Source organism: Podarcis muralis, chromosome Z (genome assembly GCF_964188315.1).
Source record: "Podarcis muralis chromosome Z, rPodMur119.hap1.1, whole genome shotgun sequence".
NCBI classification, from domain to species: domain Eukaryota; kingdom Metazoa; phylum Chordata; class Lepidosauria; order Squamata; family Lacertidae; genus Podarcis; species Podarcis muralis.
In genome coordinates, this window is record NC_135673.1 from 19,408,954 (window position 1) to 19,435,976 (window position 27,023).

Consider the following 27,023-nt stretch of genomic DNA (forward strand, 5'->3'; position numbering starts at 1 on the left):
TTTTATTATTCATTGTTGCTGCTGTTATTGGTATTAATCATTTGTTATTATTTTTATATTTTATTGGATTTTAGGAGTCTAGAAAGATAGAAATGAAAATATTAAGTTGCTGGTGTTCTTGGCTGCATCTGCATCCCCACCATAATCTCAATTAACCCTCACAGCAACCCTGTGATGTAGGACATATTGAGAGGCAGCAATTGGCCAAAGGTCACCCAGTAGGCTCCATGGCCAAGTGGGAATTTGAGGTCAATTTGCCCACATGGTATTTATTTATTTATTTCCCCCAAAAAAATTATTGGTTTTCACAATATTATAAACAAACAAACACATAAGACAAACAAACATAAATCATAGCCTTATTAAAAATGACACTTATTAACTTTGTTAGGTGACTTCCCCGCTTCCCCTTGGTTGAATTTCATTGCATATCCTTTTAACGGTTTCCCAAATCACTGCCCACATGGTATTAGGCATTAATATACCTCCAAATCTAAAACAAATCAAGCCAATTTTATATACCTTGAAAAGTTTTTTGGTTTTGTTTTTTAAGAAAAAGATATTAAAACTGGCCAAAACTTAACTATCAAACTTGGAGAAAACAGCAGAAGTTAAAATGCATTTTTTTCTTGAAAATGATGCATTGTTCCCAGGTGCCAGCTGTGCCCTCTGCCAGTTGATGAGGATCCCCTTTGCACGTTCATCTACACCACTGATCAAAGGGAGTTGGATTTGATGACCCTTGGGGGTCCCTTCCAACTCTACAGTTCTGGAATTCTGAAAGATGTGGAAAAACTCTAAGCCATTTTCTTTAATCAGTTTTCTGATTGAAAGATACATTTGACAAATCACACCAGCGAAATCTCCTAACCCAGTAACCTGATTGACAGGAGAGAAGGTCAGTCTGGTGAGATTTTAGCCTTGGCAAACCCAGTCTGCTTCGGCTAATTGTTTGTAAGAAGCTTGCAGATGATAAATGAGTCGGATCTGACCAAGAACCTCCTCTTGACTGCCCAGATTCAGAAAATTGCAGAATTGGAAGGGACCCCAATGGTCACCTAGTCCAACCCTCCCCCTGAAATGCAGGAATTGCAGCAAAAGGAATCCCTGACAGACTGACAGCTGACCTCTGTTGAAAAGCCTCTGAAAAATCATCGCATTGTAGGGTGAGAAGGGACTCCAAGGGCCATCTAGTGTAACCCCCTGCAGCGCAAAGAGGGCTGTTAACAGTGGTAATAAAGGCCATTTTAAAAAAAAGATAAATTATTTATTGTTTGCTTTGCTTGCTACTGCACTTTTGGGTTGTTAAAAATGGTAATAAATGGCTAGATATTTGTTCATCTGGAATTCTCCTGCATTACTCCAGAAGAGCAAATAAAGATTTTAAAACAGGCTTAAACAGACAGAAGATTGGTCCAGCTAGTATTGTTAATATTGTGAGCTCACAAGACAAGATGAACACATAGTGAAAATATTTTTGGAGCATCAAAGCTGTTATATTGGGGGTCACAAGCTTGACCTAAAGTCAATTGTTTTGTTTTGAACCTTAGCAGAATCTCATTGTTTGATAAATGCTGATTACTTAAAAGAGTGATGAGCCACAAAATTCTGAAAATTAGATATTATTTCTGTAACAACTGTAATAATTTTGGTATATATACTTTGACACAACTCTGATAATATAATCAGAAACATTTATCTGAGTGTTGGTTGTAGTTCTACTTTTATTTTTATGTAATTGCCACATGTCATATGCTGTATTAAGATATATCTCAATGCCACCATGTTAAACAGTTGAAAAATGAAAATGAATAAAAAAACATTATGAAAAGAAATAACATTAGATGCTATTGCTGAAAAAAGTAAATGAAATACTGTAGTTTATAAAAAGTTAACTGTGATTTTAAATCTAAAAGAAATTTGGAAAAAAATTAAAATTAAATTACTATTTTTTAAATATATATAATTATATATAAAATTATATATATAAATATATCTGTTTATCTCTCTGTATATGAACCCTCTCGTTGGAAAGAGGTATAGCTTAACTCGGGGGCCCAGCCTCTGGTCACTTGCAGACGTGTTTTTCAACCACCCGCTGGCACTTCTTGCAGGTCACATAGCAGCACCAATGGTACCTGCAGCGGCACTTCTCCTCCACCCTCTCTGCATAAGTGTTGTAGCCGCGGCCGCAGCAGAGGAGGCGGCACCCGCCACTGCCCGCTGAAGTCTTGTTGCAAGGCCTGTTGGGGGGTGAGAGAACATAAGATTCTGAGAAGAGAGCCTGGCTGCCGGATCAGGCCAAAGGGGACTAATCCCGTCCAACATTCTCTTTTCACAGTAGCCAAACACCCCTAAGAGCCTAGGAATCTAGGCAGACTGCCTCTAGGCCCGTTGGTTCCATAAGAACATGAGAAAAGCCCTGTCAGATTTGGCCAATAGCCCAACAAAAACAAAGCAAAATCAAAGAAACATAGAGTTGAAAGGGATCTCCAACTAATCCATCATCATCATCATCATTATTATCATCATCATCATTATCATCATCATCATCATCATCATCATCATCATCATCATCTCCAACTAATCCAATCCCCTGCACTGGCAGTGGGATGACAGAGGTTCTGGGTTCGGGAATCAAGGCTCCTGTATGTATCATGCAAGGATTTACTCACCTATCCTGAGTCCCCAAGGAGCCCAGCTTGGGGTTCTTCAGACAATAAGTGGGGGAATGTACAAGGTAGGCCAGTTCATCTGCCTTCAGGGGCCGGAGTCTGCCTCCTCTGGGTGCCAGCTGCCTTCTGCTGCCCACAAGCCAAGGCATCACCTGTGTGGCCTCCAGGTACTTGGATTTGAGCTCTGAGCCAATAGTGGCTAAATCCCGCAAGCCTTTCCAGCAGGTCTTGACAGTGCAAGATCCAGACACCCCATGACACTTGCACATAGTCTCCAAGGAGTCTGACAGGACCTGGGAGAGGAGGAGGCGGAAAGATAAGAGAAGGACTGTCAGGCACCCAAGTGGGGAGAATTGAACCTCCTGCACCCACAATTCTCTCACCTGGATTCTCCAGTACCAGATAATAAAATCAGGGACCCGGGGGGCATCTAGCCCAACCCCCTGCAGTGCAGGAATGACCCTACTCACCTGCCGGCCCACTGCATTGTTATGGAGGTTTAGGACCCTGGAGATCTGCCTCCCCGCCTTGCTGAACTTCATGGGGCCGTCAACAAAGGCAGAGCCCAGCTGGAGTCCAAAGGGGAGATTGTCCCCACAGCCACCCCACTGAAAGCTGGGGTGGGGTGCCTCAGAGGGAGAGGAGCCACAGAAACAGAAAGGGACCTGCCCAGAAGCGCAGGCCCGGGCAATGGAGTGGCTGGCGGCGGAAGATGCCAGGGCGTATACAAAGGCGGACTCCCTGGTGCCTGCAAGAAAAAGAATCAATGAAATTTGTTTTATAAAGTGATGCACAGCATGGAGAAAGTGGAAAGAGGCAAGTATTATTTATTATCTTAATTAAATTGCTAGGAGGCAGCAAAGGCTACCAAAGAGGAGATGTAGTAGAAGTTTTGAAAATTAGGCATGACATGGAGGAATGTTTTCCTTCCTCTCTCAAACTTGTGGACCTCCAGTGAAGCTGAAGTGGTGGATGATTGAGGACAGATAAAAGGAAGGACATATTAGTTAAAACTATGGAACTCACTCCTGCAGGAAGCAGTAAAGTAAAGGTAAAGGGGACCCCTGACCATTAGGTCCAATTGTGACCGACTCTGGGGTTGCGGCACTCATCTCGCTTTATTGGCCAAGGGAGCCAACAGCTTCCGGGTTATGTGGCCAGCATGACTAAGCCGTTTCTGGTGAACCAGAGCAGCGCACGGAAACACCGTTTACCTTCCCGCCAGAGCGGTACCTATTTATCTACTTGCACTTTGACGTGCTTTCAAACTGCTAGGTTGGCAGGAGCAGGGACCGAGCAACGGGAGCTCACCCCGTTGCGGGGATTCGAACCGCCGACCTTCTGATCGGCAAGTCCTAGGCTCTGTGATTTAACCCACAGTGCCACCCGCACCAGGAAGCAGTAATGACCACTAAACTGGATGGCTCTAAAAGAGGATTGTTCAAATTCAGGGAGAAGAGGGCTATCAAGGCAGCTAGCCACAATGGCTATGTTCTGACACCTGTTTCTGAACCCCTGTTTCTGGAGGGGAAGAGTTTCGCTTGTGCTCAGATCCTGGTTGTAGGCTTCCTATAATGGGCATCAGGTCAGTCAGTATGAGAACAGAATGTGGGACTAGGTGGCCCTTGACCTGATCCAGTAGGGCTCTTATGGAACCTTGAAGGGGGCTGAATTAGATGACCCCTGGGGTCCCTTCCAACCAATTCTATGATTCTAACTGGGGAGGGGGAACTGTCTGAGTGGCCCACATTCCCACCTCGGCAAAGGAGGCTGGATCCAGCCAGAGGGGCTTTCCTCAGAGAAAGGGACAAAGGGGTGAAGATGGAACAAAGCTTGATCATTACCCCTCTGTAGGTCTGGGGCCAAGTGAGGCGCCCCCTCAACGGACGAGCAATTCCACCGGGAGTTGGCAAAGGTCTGTTGGCAGACAGCCTTGGTCTGGCGTGCTGCTTCCACCAGGCTGGGCATCGCCTCCAGGTGCCTCCGGCATAGCCGGGCAAGGGCGTCCGATGCTAGAAGGCGGCAGTCCTGGGGGTTATCCCAGGCCACTTGCGTCCCATTGGCCGCCAGGCTCCTGAAGCGGGGGTGGGAGAGAAGAAGAATGAGAGCTGTCATGACACCTGCAGAAGACACCTGGTTTCCACTGCCCGCAAAGGACCCACAAGTGGTCACTCTACCCATCTGTGGGTGGCATCAAGGAACCTCCCCAGTCCCTGGGGGTAGGATGGCGAGGGAAGCTCCCTGCAGATGGCGCTGCCGCCTTCAGAAACTAGGTGGGGGCATAAAGGAGGCATCAGAGAGGCTTTGTGTTGATCCTGCGAGGCCGGCTGGCATTGGAGGGGCTGTGCCATCTGCTAGGGGTTCTTTAGCTCTGGTTGCTGCCTTGTGCTGGATTGGGCTACTCCCTTCCATCTCTGCAATTCTGCGCTTCTATGGCCTCGGAATGCGGCGGCCTCTCCCCTTCCTTGGAGGTTTTGAAGCAGAGGTTGGACGGCCATCTGCCAGGGCGATTTCAGCTGTGATTCTCGCATTGCGGGCATACGATGGGCGGGGGGGGGGGGTAGAGGGTTTGGACTGGATGACCCATTGGGTCCTGGGCTGTGTTTGCAAGGCGGGCTGGTGTGGAGGGAAATCCCCGGGAGCTGGCGTCGTCGTCGGGGCTTCCCTGAACCCTGCAGAGCCGGCTGGTGAGGCATTCCTTCGTCCCCCGCTGGGCTTGGGGACAGAGAAGACGCACCCCTGCCAGGACCCCCCTCACCCCCAACCCACCTACCCACCCCAACGGGACTCACAACCACTGGATGGCGGCGCAGAGGCCAAGGCTGGGAAGCAGCAGGGCAAGCCCCATCCAGGAGCAGCGCATGGCTGGCGGAAAGAAAGGCCGGGGAAGGGCGCAGAGGCCTCTTAAAAGGGCTGCTCCCGACGCAATGGGCGGTCACCAGGCCCAGGTGGCGACTGGGAGGGTCGCCAGCCTTGCCGTAGGCAACTTTTGCCGTCGGGCCACTTCGGCGACGCTACTGCAGTTCCTCCTTGGCCCACTAGAGGGGGTGCGTCTCCGCTTCCTCCCGCGAGCGTGGCGCTCCCGGGAAAAGTGTACGACGGATTGGAACGCAGCCCAGGCGGGGTGTGGATTGAAGTGACCTGGAAGGGGAGTGAAACGGGGTGGGGGCGCCCTCTTGGAAAGTGAAGATCCTAGAAATGTAGAGATTATGTATTTGCATTTGCATTTATACTCCATCCTCTTTTTTTCCCCCAAGGAGCCTAAGGTTGTTGGTGTCCATCTGTCTGGAGAGACAATGGAGTGCACCTCGAGGGGTGAAGACAAACTGCTCTCCAGGGAGCAAGCCTGGGCAGTGTGTATGGATTGCGACTACCGAGAAGGCCCTCTGCCTGGTTCCCTGTAACTTCACTTCTTGCAGTGAGGGAACCGCCAGCCGACCCTCGGAGGAGGATCTCAGTGTCTGGGCTGAGCAATGGGGGTGGAGACGCTGCTTCAGGTATACTGGGCCGAGGCCGTTTAAGGCTTTAAAGGTCAGCACCAATACTTTGAATTGTGCTCGGAAATGTACTGAGAGCCAGTGAAGATCCTTTAGGACTGGTGTTATATGGTCCCAGCAGCCACTCCCAGTCTGGCAGCTGCATTCTGGATTAGTTGTAGTTTCTGGGTCACCTGGGCCCCACATAGAGCACATTGCAGTAGTCCAAGTGGGAGATAACCAGAGCATGCACCACTCTGGTGAGACAGTCTGTGGGCAGGTAGGGTCTCAGCCTGCGTACCAGATGGAGCTGGTAAACAGCTGCCCTGGACACAGAATTGGCCAGCGCCTCCATGGGCAGCTGTGAGTCCAAAATGACCCCCAGGTATCACACCTGGTCCTTCAGGGGCACAGTTACCCCATTCAGAACCAAGGAATCTGCCCCCCACCTGCCCCCTGTCCCCAGACAAAGTACTTCTGTATTGTCAGGATTCAGTCTGTTGACTGCCACCACCACCAGACAATCGCATAGGACGTTTATCACCTTCTCTGGTTCTTTCACTGTGCCTTCAGTATGCAACGATTGGAAAGTTGTAAGACTACACTGGATATTTACACATTCCAGGGACCTTTTAAAACAAATAGCCATTGAAATGCATCAAAATGGGCTCTGGTTCTGCTCCCCGGCCCGAAAACAGTCAGGATCTGGTCCATTAAGTTAAAGGAAGGATGAAGTATAGCGCAAGGTGACATGGGTAACATCCTAACCCTACAATTCTGATTGGAGGTTTTTCAACAGAGGTTGGTGGGTCATCAGTCAGGGTTAGTTTAGCTGTGGTTCCAGCATTGCAGAGGGTTGTGCCCTCAGAGCTTTCTTCTAACCCTAAAATCCTATGGTTTTCACAGATGGACATTCAGCCCTGAGGGAATCATCTGAGCCTCAACATGTAAAGAAAAGCTGGATTTTGGGATCCGTAGGAACTCCCATCCCTCTGTGTGCTTCTAGGTGCTCTACCAGTGATGCAAAATCCCCCCTGGAAGCCAGTGGGTTTTCCAGCTGGGGGATTACCTGAGAAATCCCTTGGGCTCCCTTCCCTCAAATAGCCGATTTCCCTTTGGGGCTAAGAGGCTCTCCCAGGTCCTCTGAGGTTCCTCCTTGGTTTTGCTTTCCCTTCTGGACTCTTCCCCCACTCCCCATTAAGCCTCCCAGTGCCTAGTCTGTGGCTTCTGTGGTCCTGAGAAATGCACAACCCTTATCATCTCCCTGCAGACACCCAGGTCTATTTATACACCAAACCTCCTTCCTTTGGGACAGTGGAAGAGGCACTGCAGGGTGGCTTTTAGAGGCTGCAATGGGCTTCCTCCAGGTACACCTCCTGTTTTGGGTGCTGCTGCCTGCTTTTCTGAGAGCATGGCCTCGCCAAATGGAGACCCCCAAACTTCTGCCCTGCTGGAAGGTAAGGCACCTAGAATCACAGAATTGTGGAGTTGGAAGGGGACAACCATCCAGTCCAACCGCTCATTGGAGTTTTTTTATACAGAGGTTAGGTCTGTATATATTAGAATCTGTCAAGAGGGCTGGGGACATCTATGGCCCTCCAGATGTCCTTGGACTCCAGCCAGAATGGCCAATGGTCAAGACTGATGGGGTTTGTAGTCACGGGTTCCCTAGGCTTGTTCTAACCTATTGGACACACAGCCCTCTCAAGGGTGAGCTTTCACCTCTGTCAAAATTAAATCCCAAAAATATTGTACCAAATTAGATTTTGCCATCAATATGTACTGAGTTTATTGCAACCCATCTGACAATTACCTGATATGACGAGATTGGGCGTGTTCAGGGTAGTTTGGCCGTAGTATATGCCTACGAGGGAAGAATGGAGAATGAAATTGATGGAATACGCAGAAATGGACAAATTAACAGTGAGAATTCAGAACCGACGAGACCAGAGATTCACCAAGGACTGGAATAAATTTACAGAGTATATAAAAAATGTATGCGAGGAGCAATTAACGTTTGTTGGTTTTCAAGAAGCTCTGTGAAAATAATTGGTAGAAATATTGCTTTAAAAAATATGATAAGATTAAGATTGTTAGAGTGCAATATAAAATTGAGAAATGTGAGTAAAAGTGATAATACGGAAAATTGTCAGACATGCTGATGGAAGTCTAAAATATGTAGATAATAGAAGCGGATGTTAAATTTTGGTGGAATGTATATTGAAAATTTAATAAAAATTATATGAAAAAAAAGACAATTACCTGATATGGAAGAAAACATATTTTGAAAAATGTATGGATTAACTGTATAAATAATGAATCTCAATAAAAAATAATTTAAAACAAAAAACAAAAACAAAAAACACCATTATTATTTTTTACATAAACAAAGGGGTATGATGCCATCGTGAATCAATTTCATTGATCTTTCCCTAAGAAAGCTGGAAACAGATTTTTGGCAGTTTTAAATTTTATTCCAATCCTCAGGGAATAATTTTTGTGCCGATATCCAGCTCCCGTATGTTTTTATGGGGTTCCATAGATCCGTAAGTTAAATTAAGCAATATGGAATACAATTTAGAAACTAATCTACCCCTACCCATTGTATTTAATAAATTTATAAATTGTATTAAGGGTCACAGAGTTTGCGTTTTTATGTTCTTTTGTATTAAAACTATGAATTTGTTTAAAAGAAGCCATTTTGACTCTCCCAAAGGGACCTCAAATATTTATCTGCAGTGGGAATTACATTGTCCTAGTAGCAGGGCCATTCCTTTGAAATGGTAAATAGATTAGTTCCTAAATCTCTTATTTACTAGTTTACACCTATTGACAGTTTGCTCAGCTTAACAGAAACTTGCCAGACTGGATTTGCAGGAAGGGGGGTAAGCCCCCTAGATTCCAGACAGTTTGTTAATGGGATTTGCAAGTGAAAAGAGAATTGGAAGGTTTTCCCCATCCTCCTACTACAGAGAAATATTTGAGGTCCCTTTGGGAGAGTCCAAATGGCTTCAAGGATTGCTCTCCTGTACTATTTCAGACATGTGGTTTATATACTTATGTATGTGTGTTTACCTTGTGCATTTATGAACATTTATTCTATATTCGATGCCTTAGAATTCTAATAACATTGGTTACTAGACCTGATGGCTCTGCTCTGCTTCTACAATCAGAGGCATCAGTGCTTCTGAACATCAGTTGCTGGAAACCAGAGGAAGGGAGAAGACTGAAATGTTGCTTTTTATGTGTTATTATATTTGTTATACGGGACGCGGGTGGCGCTGTGGGTAAAACCTCAGCGCCTAGGACTTGCCAATCGCATAGTCGGCGGTTTGAATCCCCGCAGCGGGGTGCGCTCCCGTCGTTCGGTCCCAGCGCCTGCCAACCTAGCAGTTCGAAAGCACCTCCGGGTGCAAGTAGATAAATAGGGACCGCTTACCAGCGGGAAGGTAAACGGCGTTCCGTGTGCTGTGCTGGCTCGCCAGATGCAGTTTGTCATGCTGGCCACGTGACCCGGAAGTGTCTGCGGACAGTGCTGGCTCCCGGCCTATAGAGTGAGATGAGCGCACAACCCTAGAGTCTGGCAAGACTGGCCCGTACGGGCAGGGGTACCTTTACCTTTACCTTATATTTGTTATTGTGTGGTTTTGCTATGTTATTATGAAAATGCTCTTTGCACTGTTTGATTTTGAATCACTTTCCTATTAGCTTTGTTATAAGTCACTTTGAGTTTGATTTTTTGGGGGGTGGAAAAGGGGCATAAAAATGAAAGGAAATGAGTGAGTGAATGAATGAATGAATGAATGAGAGAGCTCTTGTGCTTGGGTTCTGCTTACTGGTTTGCCTTTGGGACATCTGATTGGTTCTTGTAACTACAGGATGGTGCCCTAGTTGGACCATTGGCCTGATTCAGCAGACTCTTCTGATGCTCTTCTGGAACTTCCTGGTCCAGAGGTATTTGACCACTGTGAAAACAGGATGCTGGACTAGATGGATCACTGGCCTGATCCAGCAGGGCTATTCTTATGTTCTCATGTTTGTCTGACTTCCTTCTTCTTACGCCTTCTCTCTCCAGACCTGGATTTCTGTCTCTTGCAGAGGCAGAGGCTTGACCACGTTTCCACAAGGACTCAGCTATGAAATCAAGCGGATTGACCTCTCCCACAATGCCATCTCAAACCTGACAGACCATGACACATCTGCTTTGGAACAGCTGGAGCAGCTGGACCTGTCATACAACCACCTGCGCTCACTGTCCGGGGGAGCCCTGGGGCACCTTGCCCACCTTCGCTCCCTGATTCTGGCCGGGAACCAACTCCACCGAGACCATTTCTCCAATGGAAACGCCTTCCTGTCACTGGTGAGCCTGGCAGCCCTTGATGTCTCAGCCAACGGCTTAGATAACCAGATGGTGGCCTCATACCTCCACCACCTCCCAGTTCTGGAGTGGCTAGACCTGTCGGGGAACCACTTGACCTGTCTGGCAAATGGCATCTTCCAGGGGGTGCCCCGGCTGAGGGAACTTCACTTGAGGCGCAACTCCCTTGTTGAGATCGAGGAAGGGGCCTTGTCCCAGCTCAGGGCCCTGGAGGTCCTCGACTTGTCCATGAATTCCCTCCACTGCATCACAGGCTTCGGCCTAGCCCAGCTGCGGGTTCTGAACCTTAGTTACAATGCACTGGAGTCCTTTGATGGGGCAGGAGAAGAGGCCCCCTGCCGCCTCCATGTCTTGGACCTGAGCCACAACTGGCTGAATGCCCTCCCGCTGCTCCCCAGGAGGAACCGGCTTCGGTACCTAAACCTCTCCCACAATGCCATCACCACAGCGACTAACGAGAGCCAGAACGTCACGCCTCAGAATGTCTCTCAGAGCTTTGCAAAACTGATGGACCTGAATCTCAGCAGGAACCGCCTGGGATCATTCCCAGTTGCGCTTCTTCATGGTTTGGCTTCCCTCCGGGCTCTAAGCCTGGCGAGGAATTGCCTCAGTGACTTTGCCGTGGAGCTGCCCACGAATCACAGTTCACCAGGTCCCATTGCCGACAGGGCATGGCAAAAGCAAACCTCACTGTCTGTACGGATGCTGGACCTCCAAGGGAACTCCATCAGCCACTTGCCGCCACGTTTTTTCGACCTGCTTCCTGACCTGGAGGTGATGGATCTTGGCCTCAACCGCATCCAGCTCTGTCAAGCAAGGAACTCCTCTAAGGGAGAGTGCCTCCATGCCAAAACAGAGGACTGCACTACCTTCCACTGCCTTCCACACCTCAGGCACCTCAGCTTACGCGGGAACAACCTCAGGCTGGTGCACGGATGCCTGTTCCACCAAACGCCCTTGGCCTCCCTGGATCTGTCAGAGAACCAGGGCCTGGTCCTGCCCAGTTATGCTTTGGAGGGTCTGGAAGCATCTTTGCAGGAGCTCTCTTTGAGAGGGAATCGAATGAAGACTGCCAGCCTGAACTTCCCTTGTCTGGTGTCCCTGAGCATCCTGGACATGTCAGGGAATGACTTGAGTGCCGTCCCTCCCAGCTTGCTTTGCTCCCCGCTGGAGAAACTGGACATCCAAGGAAACCAGCTGGAGAGCATAGAAGAAGCTGCAGCAAAGCAGCTAAGAAGGAGTCTCCGGGCTTTGTCTGTGGCTGGAAACCCCTTCAGCTGCTGCGAGCGAAAGTGGCTGCAAATCCTGGGCACTTCCGTGCTGGACTTGGGTGAGACGCTGTGTTATTACCGCAATGGGGATGAAAGCTTCACAACTCAAATCAGTGGCGAACAGGCTGGGCAGCTTTGCCCTCGCAATGCGTACAAGGTCTATCTGGCTGTAACTGCATTTTTGGTGTGCACTGTGGGCCTCCTCTGCGCCAGTGTGCGCTGGTTCCTGAAAAGGGCTAAGACCTGCATGCCACTCTGTCTGGGCTCCCTAAGAAACAAAGTGGAGCCTGCTCCATCTCCAAGCAAGGAAGCCAACTCTACAATTTTATAATCTTTAAATATTCATCCTGCCCTTGTAAATGGCCTGTAGGATTTCTGCCTCTGCTTTTCCCTCTAGAGTGAGCAGTTGCTGTTTATTACACAACCAACTTTACATCTTTGCAAGCAGCAAAACAATTAAAAATACTTCATGCTTCTGAAAACATTTACAGAATATCAAATATATTCATGGGCCATAATTTCAAAGTAGCCAAGGATGGTACATTTCCGCCATAAAATACCTGGGTGAGATGTAATGAGCTGTGAGGTAGAGAAGGTTTCTGGTAAGAGGGGATTAAAGAAAAGGAGGGAAAAGGCAGATCTGAATTAAGGCAGGTAAGTGTAAAGTGATGCACATTGGAACAATCTCCTCCCTCTCCTTATTTGCAACTCCTGCATTACAGGGGAATGGACTAAAAATTATTCTTGTGGGTTCCTTACATCTCTCTATGCATTATCCATCAGCAATAGCCTTCTGCAAACATCCCTGAGTTTGCAGTTCTGTTGTTGGCATGGTGAGAGTGGGGGATCCCAAACCTTTCCTCTACTCCCACAACTCCAGGGAAAGGCTGCTGGCTGTCTCTATTTATAGCACTGTTTATGTAGCTTCTAGATAGGAGCTAGAGAGGAAGTTGTAGTGCAGGTTCTCAGAGGGTGTTTCCTGCATAGCAAAGAGAAGCAAAAACCTGGGTGCTCCAGTAAAGAAGGGGGAAAGGGAGCAATGCTCAGGGAAGTACAATGCAGCCCTGTTTAGAAAGGACTTCAAGGCGGAGGGAGGGGGCGGTCTTCCTGGAATTGGCATCCCATCTTTGCCCACCACTGGACCCAACGTAGCAGCAGTAGCAGCAGCAGAGAGGAAGGAGGCCAGGTGGCCACCCAGTCAGACCTTGGCCCAAGTCATGCCACCACCCTGTTTTATTCTGTTTTGAGGCAAGTAAAGAAATGTACACATACTCCCTGGGAGTAGGAAGATCCAAGGCAGGTAAAATAAAGCACTTCTTAGCAAATCTATGGAAATCCCTCCCACAGGAGGTAGTGAGAGCCATCAAAATAGGATTGGACAAATTCATGGAGGAGACAGTTATTGATGGCTACTAGCCATGATGGCTGTGTTCTGCCTCCACAGTTGAAGGTATTCATGCTTCTGAATACCAGTTTCTGGAAACTGCGGGTGGTGTGTGTGTGCTCTTGCGCTCAGGGCCTGCTTGCGGGTTTCCCATTTCGGCATCTAGTTGGCCACTGTGAGGACAGGATGCTGGACTCAGTAGGCCAATGGCAGGCTCTTCTTATACTCCTAAGGAGCATCCATGTCCAGGGGCAGTCTGTCTAGCTTCCTAGTCTCTTAGGGGCATTTGGTCCCTGTGAGAACAGGATGCTGGACTCGGATGGGCCATTGGCATGATCAAGCAAGGCTCTTCTCATGATCTTTAGGCCTTTGGCATCCCCCAGCCCACCCAGATTGAGCAGACCATTGTTTCCTCTCTGAAGTCACACTGGTAGCCCTCAGGCAACAAAACTGTGGGTGGCCCAATGGGATGGTCTGGGCCAGTCCCGACCCCCTCCCGACCTCAGGAACATACAATGGGCTCCCAGGCACTCATCTAAACGATCCAAGCTCCCTGGGGTCCTTGAGGGCCAGTCACTGGCTCTCAGCATAATCTTATCTCACAGGGTTGTTGCTATTGTGGGGATTTATTTATCACATGCATATCCCACCTCTTCTTTCAAGATCAAGCTGGATTACATGCTGTGAGGAAGGTTAGGTTGAGATGCATTGACAGACCCCCCCAGTCTCCCAGTGAGTTTCTTGGCTGAGCAAGGACTTGAACCCCAGCATCTCAAGGCCCTACTTCTCATTTAATCCACACAACAACCCTGCCTAGTAGATTAGGCAGTCAGTGACTGATCCCAAAGGTCACCTGGTGAGCTTTATGGCTGAGTGGGGGATTTGAACCCTGGTCTCTTCAAGGTCATAGTCCAATACTCTTTAACCATTACACCACCCTGGCTCTCAGTGAGGAGGGAGAGAACAAACAATTCTTGGGAGGAAAATGCTGGGATACAAATGCAGTCAACAGATGTGCCATCCTAGAACGCAGGTAGCCACTGGTGGAAGATCTGTCTGCCTGGCCGAAGTCTAAAGATGTTCTTCTAGAGCTGAAGGTTGTGGTGGTGGTGGTGGTGGTGGAAGCTGAACCCCTTCTGAGTTGAATTACTTTTTATTATCTTTTAGGTGTTTTTAGTTTTCTGTATTTTAACTGTGCCATTTTCTCTATGCCCCCTTGAGTCCCAGTCTGGGAAAAAGGCAAGATATAAATAAATGTAATAATAATCGTAAATGGCAGCTGAAGCAACAACAGCAGATATATTCCAATGTCTAAGACAATATTCTCCTGCTAATTATGCTTCTAAATACATATTCTACATTTGACCCCCTTTAGAATGGCTTTTTTTTTGAAATGTTTGCTTTTTTTGTTAATTTTGCTGTGTTAAATGTGCATTCTATACATGACCTATGTGTGTTATGTCCTACAGTGGTACCTTGGCTTAAGTTGTTGTTGTTGTTTAGTCGTGTCCGACTCTTCATGACCCCATGGACCAGAGCACGCCAGGCACTCCTGTCTTCCACCGCCTCCCGCAGTTTGGTCAGGCTCATGTTTGTAGCTTCAAGAACACTATCCAACCATTGGCTTAAGTACTTAATTCATTCCAGAGGTCCATTCTTAACCTGAAGCACCACTTTAGCTAATGGGGCCTCCTGCTGCCGCCACGCCGCCAGAGCACGATTTCTGTTCTCATCCTGCAGCAAAGTTCTTAACCCGAGGTACTATTTCTGGGTTAGCGGAGTCTGTAACCTGAAGCATATGTAACCTGACGTACCACTGTATTTAAGATTTTAACCTAAGATTATATTTTCCTCTTAGTTTTGAATGTATATTTTATCTTTTTCTGTGATGCTTTATTTTGGAATATTTTATTGGATGTTTGAATATAGCTTGCAAACCACTATGAGATTATTTTGCTTAAAATCATAAAGCAGTACAGGAAATAAATAAAAATAATGTAGGGATGGTTTTTGTTGCAATTTCTTCATTGCAGACTAAGTGTTCCTTGGGGCTCCCTTCCAAATCCACAGTTCTATGATTCTAAAGAATCCAATGGCTCTACAAACCTGATGAGCTAACTGAAAAGTTTTACCTTGAAAAATGCTTCTTCCGCCAGGCATTTAAGGATAAAATTATTTGTAGGAGTTGTCATGAAGGGTCTGGTGCTTCCTGAAACTCATTTCATGAAGAGGAATGGAAAAAATGGTGTGAGGATGGACTGAAGAGACTCAGAAAGCAGAGGAAAATTTTGTCGCCACAGACAACAAATTTGCAAATTGTACCAGGATTACCATATTGTACCATAGATTAAGAGTCTTACACCTAGGTGGTGCATGGAAGGGACTCAGGTTTATGTCATTCCTGCATTGCAGGGTGTTGAACTGAATCTTGGGGACGGGCCCTTTCAACTCTTATTTCTCTACGGGATCAGTGAAGGCAAGTCAGCATGGATCCCACTGGTCTGCCATCTGTTTCAAGGTTTTAGGATTATAGAAGCGTTAATTCCATACAAGTGATGGGCAGATTCTCTAGCTGGGATTCCTGCATCGCAGTGGGGTTAGACTAAATGAATTTTGGGGGTTACATCCAACCCTACAATTCTGATCTTTGACTCACTGGAGGTTTGTCAACAGATGATGGATGGCCACCCGTCAAAGATTATTGAACTGTGGTTCTTGCCTTGTCGGGAGTTCGAACATCTAAAGGGCTGTCACATGGAAGATAAACCAATGGCTTCAAGTGACAACAAAGGAGACAAAACCTTAGGATGAACTTTCTGGCGGTAAGAGCTGCTCGACCGTGGAACGGACTCCATCGAAAGGAGGTGAACTCTCCTTCATTGGAGGTTTTTAAACCGAGATTGGATGGTCACCTGTTGCTTCCACTGCTACAGTCTAGTGGTTTCCGCATTGTAGTGGGCTGGATGAGATACCTTCCAACTCTACGTTTCTATGATTTCCCCACACTCCGACTGAAGGCCTGATCATTCCAAACACAGCATCCAAAATCAGGTTGGAAAAAGTTTTATTTGCAATGGAAAATATCGACAATTCATGTAAACTTACATCCCTGTCTATGTACATTATGTATATTCTATATACAGACCATACAGTGGAGAACATGCCCGCCTGGCCGTTTCCCCTGTGCCCGTGGACCCTTTTGGCTACCCTAAGCTGCAGTGGGGAGCTGAACCACCACTCTACCAGCATGGTCAAAACCCGAGGAATTTGCAGGGGAGGAACAATTTTTCGTTCATCTATGGAATTCCCTCCCGCAGGAGGCAGTGATGGCCAACAACTTGAATGGCATTTACAAGAGGACTGGACAAATTTGTAGAGCAGGAGGGGGCTATCAACAGCTACTAACAACTGTGGTTATGTTCCACCTCCACATCTGGAGGCAGCAGTGTTTCTTAATGTCACTTGCTGGGATGGTGGAGGTCCTTCTGAGTAGGTGACAACTTTTGAGTACCAGAGTTAGAATTAAAAATATTTCCCCACAAATTGGGTAAAAGGTAAGCATCAAATCCATGTGCAGTGTCCTCGAGCACCAAATTTTTTCTGGGATCCTTACCAATTGCAGCCTGTTCAATATCTGACTACATCTGAACATGAAAAAGGTGTTCAGCAACCTCCTATTGAAGTATTGGCTTCTCTGTTTGTTCCCCCAGCTTAGGGTTGGTGATGCTGACACAAGTCTGCCTGCTTAGCCTGAAAAGGTCTGCATTACCTCTTACACTCAACTCAGCGGGGCAGTGAATGGACTTAGGGGGCAGTGAACTGACTTAGGGACAAGTTACTGGGCACAGGGCACCTGAATATTCCACGACAATTGGCACAGACGGGCCATGGATCACATGGCTCTATATCCAGGAGTCTCATTTTAAGATCCAACGTTTGCTTGTCAAAGAGAACCGAGTGATATGATCCCACCCCGGCCTCAGTTTTCCCTAGTGTATGCTAGGGGATCTCCTTTTCCCTAATGCAAAACCCAGAGGGGACCCCCTTTTTATGCCCTTCCTTCCTGCTGCCGCACCAATGAATAAATATCCCTTGTCCGTTCTCCCTGTCCAAGTCCCCTCTAGGATGCTGGAGCATCTCCCAGCCGTATGGCCCCAAAGAAGGTGGTGTGCTTGCTCATGTTGATGGAGATGTCTGCGTGGACCATCTTCACGGCGATTTTCTGCCGGGCTTTCAGGAGGCAAACCCCGGCTGTGTAGCAGGTGTTGAAGTTGGTCTTGCCCGTCTCGAGGCTCCGCGTGCACTGCAGGAAGGGCCTCTCGTCCACCACCACCTCGTAGCTGGCAAAGTCCGTGAAGTTGATATAATATACCTAGACAGGGGGGAAAGGGCATTATTTTAAGAAGGCAAGGGGGCCAGGCTACACGACCCCTGGTGTGCCTTCCAACTCTACAATTCTACCTCTGTTTCCAAGGGCAACTGAAATGCCCAAGTGACCTTCAACCAGCACATTCCTTGTTCAAACAAATGAGGAGCCCTAGAGTATTTCATAAGAACGTAAGATTAGCCTGCTGAATCAGGCCCATGGCTCATCTAGCCTAACATCCTGTTTTCATAGAGGCTGAACAGTTCCTTGTGGGAAGCAGGACAATAACACAAGAGCAATACTGCCCCTTCTGCGGTTTCCAGCAACTGGTGTTCAGAAGCACTGCAACAGCATAGCCCAGCAATTATGGCTTGTAGGCATCAATAGTCCTCCACGCTTCCATGAATCTGCCAAATCCTCTTTTGGTGGCCATCAACTGCCTCCTGTGGGGTGTGAATGTCACAGTTTAACTATAAACTGTGCCAAAAAGGTACTTTTAAAAACCTGTTCTAAACCTTCCAACATTCAGATTCATTGGATGTCCATGAGTTTCCAGTGTCACGAGAGAGGGAGAAAAGCTTTTCTCTCTGCACTTTCTCCATGCCAGGCATCATTTATAAACTCCTATAATGGTTGCCTCTTACTCATTGTTTCTCCAAACTAATAAGCCGCAAACACTGCAACTTTTCCTCACAAGGGAGTTGCTCCACCCTCTTGATCATTTCCTTTGTATTGCCCTACATCGTGGCAAGAGGAGCAAGAATGGCTGGGAGTCTTTTGATAAAGCACAAAAACGTTTAGAAAGCCAGCCATAAAAAAAGCCATGGCAAGCATTGCTACCTCTCCCCTTTCAGAAAAAGCAAGAGGGTCTGATCTGACTTCCGCTTGCAGAAGGGAAGCAACTGTTTTAAAACTCTAGGAAGGATGCAAGAACATGACAGGCAGAACCTAGCAGATGTGGGAGGGTAATGCCTGATAGCCGTCTTCCACCGATGTGCTGTCCCCTAGAAGGTGGAGCCAGCTGTTTTCCTGCTGCTCCAGAGGAGAAGACCCAAACCAATGGAGTCAAATGACAAAACCTTATGAAGAACTTTCTGAGGGCAAGAGCTGTTCAAGTGTGGAATAAATGACCTTGGAAGGTGCTGGACTGTGCCAAAAAGGTAGGTTTTTAAACAAAGGTTGGATTGCCATTGGTGATTTCTGCACTGCAGGGGGTTGGACTAGATGTCCTCTGGGGGTTCCTTCCAACCCTACAATGCTATGAGACCTGTCTTTGTACACAAGCAACTGGACTGAAAACAAAGCACCTCCTTCTGTCACGGTGTTCTCTCTCTGCCACCCTATTTTGGGAATAGGAACAGAAGGCCTTTTCCAGCGGGATAGCAGCATGGAAGCAAAATGTCCCAGACTGGGAGGAAAAGGATTTGGTTAATTGGCTGAAAACCTTTTTGAAAAGTATGTCATAATCTAAAAGCATCTAAAGGGCAGAGCTTGAATGACCATTAAAAGAACTGTACTCCCCAGGGTCATCTAATTCACCCCCTGTAATGAGGAAACAACAGCTAACATACTGCATGGTGTCTATGCAAATGTCTGGCTCGTCCAAGACTACACAGAGTCTTTATTCTTGGTAGTGATGGAACTCAGAGATGGAGAATACTTTTTATGTTTTAGAAAGCTTTATTACTTGAAAATTGGATCTTTGCATGAGTGATACTTTACTATCCCTTCGGAACTGCACTGGATACTTCTGTCCTTCCAGGCTGTGATGCTTTAAAATGTTCCATTCTTGTTTTAAGAAAACAAAAATGTTCCATTCTTGTTTTGATTCTTTTTGTTATGTTTGCACCTTTTTTGTTAACAAGCCAACAAAATATTATTTTTAAATTTTTTTTAAAAGGATGTTAACATTTCTTTATCTATCCAATTTATATCCCATCTTTTTCTCCAAAGAGATCAAAGTGGCGTACACGGTGTATTCTTCATTAAATCCTCCACAACAACCCTGAGAAGGAGGTGAGGCTGAGACTGGCCCCGCAAGGTCACCACTGAGTGAGTGCCTTTGGCTGCATGGTTAAAGTGCACTAGGACCAAGGAGAGACAAGGGTTCACATCCCCCACTTGCCTATTAAATTCACTGGGTATGACCTTGGGTGCCAGTCACTCTCAGCCCAACCTACTTTTGCAGGGTTGTTGTGAGGATAAAATGGGGAAATATATGCATGCCACCTTGAGACCCCTGGAGGAAAGGTAGAATAGAAATAGATTTAAAAAGTAAGTAATAAAGACACATTCTGCTTGCTCCAAAGCCGCCCCCGCCCCGGACGACCCAGGCGGTTTGCATTTCAGAGGTACCATACTCAGACCGTACTCACTTCTACCTGACTATAGACGAAGTAGGTGCCGTCCACCAGCACCTCCAGCTCCCCGCTACGGGCATGCAGCTTGAAGACACGGGGGTTCAGGGCGAGGCGGGACCAGTCGTTGAGGACTCCCCCTGAAAGATCTCAGTATGAGAAAATGGCAGTCACTCAGTACCCGTTGGGATGAGGAGAGACAAAATACCAGAGCAACGTGAACACAGGCAACAGCCGCTTGGCAGGCAAGCGGATGGGGGCTTGGAAGGAAGAGGTTTTTAACCAGGGTCGGGGGGCCACCTGTTAGGAATACTTCAGATGCGTTGCAGGGGGTTGGACTGGAAGACCCTTGGGGCCCCTTCCAACATCACAATCCTATGCTTTGTTGGAGGTTTTTAAATAGGTTGGATGGCCATCTGTCAGGTTTTCTTGAGCTGTGACTCCTGAACTTGCAGAGAGTTGGACTAGATGACCCTGTGGGTCCCTTCCAACTCTACAATTCTGATTCATTGGAGGCTTTTAAGCAGAAGGTGGTTAATGACCTGTCTGGAGATTCTCTAGCTGGGATACCTACGTTTGCAGTGGGTTGGGCTGGCGACCCTTGGTGGTTCCTTCCAACCCTATGATTCCATCATTCACATGATGTTTTTAAGGGATTTTTCAGCTGCGAGGCCTGCCTTGCAGGGGGTGAAACTAGATGACCCCTGGGATCCCTTCCAACTCTACAATACCAACATTCTATGGCCACGTGGGATGGGCCTTTTCTCCCCACTCCCACCTTGTTAGAAGATATGGAACCAAAGAAGGAAGAAGGGGTGCAGTTTCCAAAGTCCATTTCCTCAGGATTCTTACCATTCTTGACTTGAATCGCTGATCCCTGCCCTTGAAGGTGAACAACAGCCGGCTGCAAATTAAAAGAGGACCACTTGAAATTACTCTTGCTAGGCACACATAAAGCTGCTGTGCCAAAGATTCCTGTGTTACTTGTGATTCCTGCACTCGAGAAGATTGGACTACATGACTCTTTGGGTCCCTTCCATCTCGGCAATTCTAGGATTATATTAGAGGTTCTGGATGACCAAGGAAAAGGTTCTCTGGGATTCAGATAGGCAAAGAGTACCACAATTTTAAGCTACTGAAGGAGTCTGTGTGCTTGTAACCTTCAGGAGAGGCTGCTGTTTCAGACCAGTGGGGCTCTACCTAGTCTAGTATGCTGTTCTAGCAGCAGCCAAATACCCTTAGAAGCCTAGGAATTGAGATAGACTGCCTCTGGACTGGGAAGTTCCATAAGAGCATTGGAAGAGCCTAGCTGGATCAGGCTCCCAGCCCACCTAGTCCAGCATCCTGTTCTCATAGTGACCGACAAGATGCCCTAAAAGGAAATCAGCAAACAGAATTCAAGCATAAAAGCCCCCTCCCCCCCTGTGGTTTTCAGCAACTAGCATTCAGAAGTACTGCTGCCTCCAGCTGTGGAGAGAGAACACAGCCATCATGGCTAGTGTCCATCAATAACTCTCTCCTCCTCCGCTAATTTGTCTGATCCTCTTTTACAGTTATCCAGGCTGGTGGCCATGATTGCCTCCTGTGTTTAACTAAGAAGGGCTTTTTTGTTGTTGTTCAATAAAGGCTAGCTTTCCATGTTAAGAAGGGAGAGAGTTTTTCTAGATGAGGATTCATTGCTGTTCTTCCCTCAGGATAGATATCTCACCTGTACATCTCTAGGTCCTGCTTTATCCATGGCACCTGCAAAACAGAATGTGTATTAATCTTGGGTGGCGCTGTGGGTTAAACCACAGAGCCTAGGACTTGCCGATCAGAAGGTCGGCGGTTCAAATCCCCGCGATGGGGTGAGCTCCCATTGCTCGGTCCCTTCTCCTGCCAACCTAGCAGTTCGAAAGCATGTCAAAGTGCGAGTAGATAAATAGGTACCATTCCGGCGGGAAGGTAAACGGCGTTTCCGTGCGCTGCTCTGGTTCACCAGAAGCGGCTTAGTCATGCTGGCCACATGACCCGGAAGCTGTACACCGGCTCCCTCAGCCGATAAAGCGAGATGAGCGCCGCAACCCCAGAGTCGGCCACGACTGGACCTAACAGCCAGGGGTCCCTTTACCATTATATCATATTATACTATAGCCAGGGATAGCCAAGTGGTTCAGCATTTGAAACCACCATGACTGGCATTTCCCCTTTGCCCAAATGTCCAGTATCGACCCACCAGAAGCTCCAGTTTTGCCTGCGAGGCCATCTCCCCCCATTTGTGGTATCAGCTGATGGATGGAAAATGGGGTTAACCCTGCCCTGGCTACACAGGCCTGTTTTGCTCTTATGGTTGCCCTTTGCTGAAGCAGCACTTACCAGTGGGGCCTTGCAGGCCAGGGGGGCCTTGGGGGCCAGGAGGTCCTGGAGGGCCGGGAGGTCCCATCACGGCGGTGCCAGGAATCCCAGGGATCCCAGGGATTCCGGGGGGGCCAGGAGGCCCATGTGGGCCAGGCGGTCCTGGGGGGCCATGTTTTTTGCCTGTGGAAACAGTGCGTGTTAATTTTCGCTTCTGAACAGGGCACCCACTTTTCTTCCAACACACAAACTGGAACTGATTGGCCACTACTCTCCCCTGCCACAGACTCTGGCCAACATAGGTTTTTTTCTTTGTTTCCTTTTTTTTTAAAAGGTTATATGAGATTCTGCAAAATACTATGTAATCAAGTAGCATCTAATGACAATATACATAGTCCATATACAATTATAGAGCACTGCTGAATAAAAATAGACATAAAATAAAACCAAAATAAATAAACCACAAGTACATGAATGCGTGGAATGTAGCGATTGGAACTATTTACAGCTTAGACATAATGGTTAAGCAAGGCACCGTTACAAAACATGGGCGCTATCATGCTAAGGGAAAGGAATTCAAGAATTCAAATGCCCTGAGTCACTGTTTCAGCCATATTCATTTGTGAGCCAAGCAGGGTCTTTTGCTACGTCCCTCCTTGCTTACAAATAAGATGAAGACTGACAAAACAGGTACAAAATCATCTGTTTTCTTTAGCCTCTGAGGACTCTCAGCTTATTAGTTAGTTTTTCCAACAGGGCAATATCCATCCAGTGCACTAAGGAGTATGATCAGCCCCCTCTAAATTTTTCGACACACCTCTTAAAATCTTTGAATCTTAGAATCATAGAATTGTGGAGTTGGAAGGATCCTGGGGGTCATCTAGTCCAACCCCTTGGAATGCAGGAGTCGCATCTAGATCATACATGACAGATGGCCATCCAACCTCTGCTTCAAAATCTCCATTGAAGGAGAGTCCACTACCTCTCGTGGGAGTTTATTCTACTGCTGAACAGCTCTTACTGTCAGGAATTTCTTCCTGATATTTATAGTCATAATCTCATTTCCTGTAACTGGAATCCATTGCTTTGGGTCCTTGATCTGGACACTATACTTATGTTGATGCAGCCGAGAATAACATTAGGGGGGTTTTTTGCTGCTGCATCACACTGTTGACTCATGTTAAGCTTGTGATCTTCTGGGACCCCTTTTCACATATACAACTGGCAAACCAGATGTCCCCTATCTTATATTTGAGCAGCTGGTTATTCCTGCCTAAGTGTACAACTTGACATTTGTCCCTATTGAAATTAATTTTGTTGGTTTGGGCCCAGTTCTCCCATCTGTTAAGGTCTACTGTGGCATTAGCTAGCTCTTCCAGTTTGGTGTCATCTGCAAATTGGGTGAGCATCCCCTCAATACCTTCATTGAAGTTATTTCTAAAGATGTTGAATAACAACTGGCCCAGGACAGAATCCTGTGGCACCCCACTTGCCCTTTCCCCCCAGGATGACGGGGAACCATTAGTGAGCCTTCTTTGGGTTCCGTCAGCCAGCCAGCTACAAATCCACCTAACAGTTACTTTGTCCAGCCTACAGTTTACCAGCTTCTCCACAAGAATACCAAGGAGGCCTTTGTAAAAAAAACAACCCTAAAAACCTTTGAAGAGAAGCGGAAATAGCAAGAGAGCTCTTGGTTGGGCCTAGCATTAGTTTGAAAGGTTTCAACATTTGTGCTTCCTACAATTCTTCATTTGGCATGGAAAAATCCAGTCTGAGGGCCAATCTTGCCCCACCAGGAGATACAACTTTGCCTGTGAAGACATTTTTACCTCAAGCCATGCTAGTCTGTCAGAATGTTCTGCTCACTAGTCTCCCTCTTGAGGGAGAGGCAGAGGGGCAGAGAATGTGGAAGCAGTGGCCTGGCCAAGACCTTTGCATGCCTCTGGGTTTGACCTCAAGGGAGAGGGGCCCTGGTTTTGCCCTGCTTATTTCTCTCCAGGCCTTCTGGGGTAAGGCGAGCATGGAGCGTACAGCGGTACCTCAGGTTAAGTACTTAATTCGTTCCGGAGGTCCGTTCTTAACCTGAAACTGTTCTTAACCTGAAGCACCACTTTAGCTAATGGGGCCACCCGCTGCTGCCGTGCCACCGGAGAACGATTTCTGTTCTCATCCTGAAGCAAAGTTCTTAACCCGAAGTACTATTTCTGGGTTAGCGGAGTCTGTAACCTGAAGCGTATGTAACCCGAGGTACCACTGTGTAAAGCTCAGAGGCAGCTGTGGTTAGGGTTAAGGTCAAGGCAGAGGGGTTTCAGTCTGCAAAGGAGCTAAACACACCATCCACCAGGAACCAACAGCTCTGATTCATGCATTGTAAGGGGGGGGGGGCACTACGTGACCCTTGGGAGTTCCTTCCAAGCCTCCAATTCTAGGATTTTAGCAGCTTTTTCTTCCTGCTGGATCAATCATAGGCTATGACCGCTGTCTTACTGCATTTATAATTCACCTTTCTTTTCCTCCAGTGAGCTCAGGGAGTTCTCTCCCCTTCCTTATTTAATTCCCCACAACAACCCTGTGAGGTGGGTTAGACTGAGAGGCAGTGACTGGCCCCCAGCGACACCCTGTGAGCTTCATGACTGAGTGAGAGGATTTGAACCATGGTCTCTCCTAGGTCCTTGTCCAACACTCTATAACTACAACACAATGGCTTGTCTCCCCCTTCCCATTAATCTCCACAAGACAGTGAGGTAGGCCAGGCTGAGAGGCAACAACCAGCCCAAGGTCACCCATGGAGCTTCAAAGCTGAGTTGGGGATTCTAAGCCTGGTCTCCCAGCTCCTAGTCCTCATTTAATCCCTACAACAACCCTGTAAGGTAGGTTAGCCTGAGAGGCAGTGACTGGCCCAAAGCACTGACACAGGACAGAAGAGGTCTGAATTTCTGCTTACCTTTTTTCTTTTTTGGTGGGCTTGCACCTGCAAAAGAACAAGAAGAGATATTTTAGTCACTTGAAATTACGTATCGCATCTACTAACATCAATGCCCACCTAAAGGAACCATGGGGAGACAGAATGACAGAATGCTGGAGTTGGAAGGGATCCCCAAAAGTCATCAAATCCAATCCCTACAATGCGGGAATCACAGCTGAAGAGTCCATGACAGAGGGCCTTAAAAACCGCCAATGAATCCTAGAATGCTATTAATGTGACTAAGTCCTTTTGATGATACCAGTGTTGATGTACTGTTGAAAGAGCTGGTCTTATAAATCGTCTTAGCAGCTCATTGGATCTCAATGGAAGACAGCCCCAAATCTTACACTGGGCACTTGGTACCACTCACTTTGGAACAGAGCTAGAATTGAGAAAACGACACAACTTGAGATTTCGACAAGGGTTAGAGAACCTCCAGATGCTTTTTTACAGGATTTGGCATTACTTTATTATGTACCCAGTGGAAGCATAGTTTTGAAGATAAGCCTCCTCACCAGCCTGTCAAATCTGGAATAATCAGGCAACACTGATATTCTTTACTTGCAGTTTCATATTTTCACCCACGTGCAACTGGACTCAGTTTTATAGTTTTGCTTTTCATCTCTTAATTTTCAACTACTGTTGTAACATCGTCCCTGTGACAGCCCTTCAGGTATTTGAAGATGGCTGTCACGTCACCTCTCAGTCTCTTCCCCAGCCCAAGTAGGAATGAATGATGAGATTTTGGTGCATGCATGCAGACATCTATCCATCCTGTGGACATACTGTGTGTATCATCTATTAAGGATCACACTCTGGAAGGTTCCTGGTTTTCAAGCCAAATAAAGGCCTCTGAGGGTGGCTGATGCCTTCTGTTGTGTGAAAGAGAAAGGGGGCACCGTCCCCATCTCTCCCCGCCCCCCATCAGTTAAGAGCCGGCTCTGATTTCCCCTTTGGCAAAAGTCATTCTAGTAAATGAAGCTTTTAGTGAAGCGTCTTGTGAAACGGCTTGACATCGCCTTCCAGGGAAAGGTGGCTTTAATTACCTGGCATTAAAGGAGCCCCCCTGACCTCCTTCGCAAAAGGAGAAGGATAGTTTTCCAATTTTCCAGACACCCGGCGCCAGGGGAGAAGCTCTTCCTATTGTAAATAAGTCGCTGGGCGAAAACCTGGCATGTTGGTTCTTGTTTAGATTGGACTAGATGACCACTGGGGTTCATTCTAACTCTATGATTCTATGAAAGCAGATTCCTGCTAAATGTTAGGAAGGACTTTCTGGTGGCAAGAACTGTTTTGACAGTGGCATGTTCTCCCTCGGAAGGTGGTGGACTCTCCTTCCTTGAAGGTTTTCAGCAGAGGTTGGATGGCTATCTGCCAGGGCTTTTTTAAGTTATGATTCCTGCATTACAAAGGGTCAGAGTAGATGACCCTTGGTGTCCCTTTACAATCATGATTCCACAGAACTGGCAGTTCCCCAAGACCATATTGGCTATGAGTCCTGGGAGACCCACTCCCTTTTTTGCAGGCCTTTCCCACCTGGCCTGGGAGGATGGAGCTTTGACTCATTCCAGCTACAAAAGCTGAGGCTGCTGAACGGAATTTTGGGCTGGGGTGTTGTTTAGAGGGTTCTGTTTTGGGTGGCAGCAGGGGGGCTTGTTGCTGGTTTCTTTCTTTCTTTCTTTCTTTCTTTCTTTCTTTCTTTCTTTCTTTCTGTATCTTTATCTTAGATCTTGTTGTGATTCATGTGGACATTGTACAGTTTGTTGTGTATTTTTAAATGTTCTATTTATTGTTTAAGACTACTTTTGCTATGTTGT

The 27,023-nt window shown here is 47.1% G+C and overlaps 3 protein-coding genes across 8 annotated transcripts in view; 1 reads left to right on the forward strand and 2 right to left on the reverse strand.

The window, feature by feature from the left end:
• Positions 1 to 1,081: 1,081 nt before the first annotated feature.
• On the reverse strand, positions 1,082 to 5,758 carry LOC114589509 (protein Wnt-11b-like). The gene is made up of 5 exons (XM_028715888.2): positions 5,468 to 5,758; positions 4,520 to 4,749; positions 3,146 to 3,423; positions 2,676 to 2,968; positions 1,082 to 2,243 (listed from the first exon to the last, which is right to left on the reverse strand). Exons 1-5 carry the CDS (start codon positions 5,536 to 5,538, stop codon positions 2,069 to 2,071), a joined length of 1,047 nt encoding a protein of 348 aa, XP_028571721.2. The 5' UTR covers positions 5,539 to 5,758; the 3' UTR covers positions 1,082 to 2,068.
• A 1,582-nt stretch (positions 5,759 to 7,340) lies between these two features.
• On the forward strand, positions 7,341 to 15,155 carry LOC114589419 (transforming growth factor beta activator LRRC33-like). Its single transcript, XM_028715784.2, has 2 exons — positions 7,341 to 7,608; positions 10,227 to 15,155. The coding sequence occupies exons 1-2, from the start codon at positions 7,504 to 7,506 to the stop codon at positions 12,129 to 12,131; spliced, it is 2,010 nt and encodes a 669-aa protein (XP_028571617.2). The 5' UTR covers positions 7,341 to 7,503; the 3' UTR covers positions 12,132 to 15,155.
• A 1,076-nt stretch (positions 15,156 to 16,231) lies between these two features.
• EDA (ectodysplasin A) overlaps positions 16,232 to 27,023 on the reverse strand; it is a 52,541-nt gene continuing 41,749 nt past the window's right edge. For 2 of the 6 annotated variants that reach the window (XM_077922120.1, XM_028714932.2), the window contains exons 3-8: positions 25,186 to 25,212; positions 22,263 to 22,424; positions 21,616 to 21,650; positions 20,760 to 20,811; positions 19,926 to 20,056; positions 16,232 to 17,556 (exon numbers count right to left, since the gene is read on the reverse strand). In XM_077922120.1, coding sequence (XP_077778246.1) covers positions 17,305 to 17,556; positions 19,926 to 20,056; positions 20,760 to 20,811; positions 21,616 to 21,650; positions 22,263 to 22,424; positions 25,186 to 25,212 — 659 coding nt within the window. In that variant the 3' untranslated portion in view covers positions 16,232 to 17,304. The remainder of the gene's footprint in view (positions 17,557 to 19,925; positions 20,057 to 20,759; positions 20,812 to 21,615; positions 21,651 to 22,262; positions 22,425 to 25,185; positions 25,213 to 27,023) is intronic. The other 4 variants (XM_077922124.1, XM_077922123.1, XM_077922122.1 and 1 more) reach the window with 4 other exon arrangements.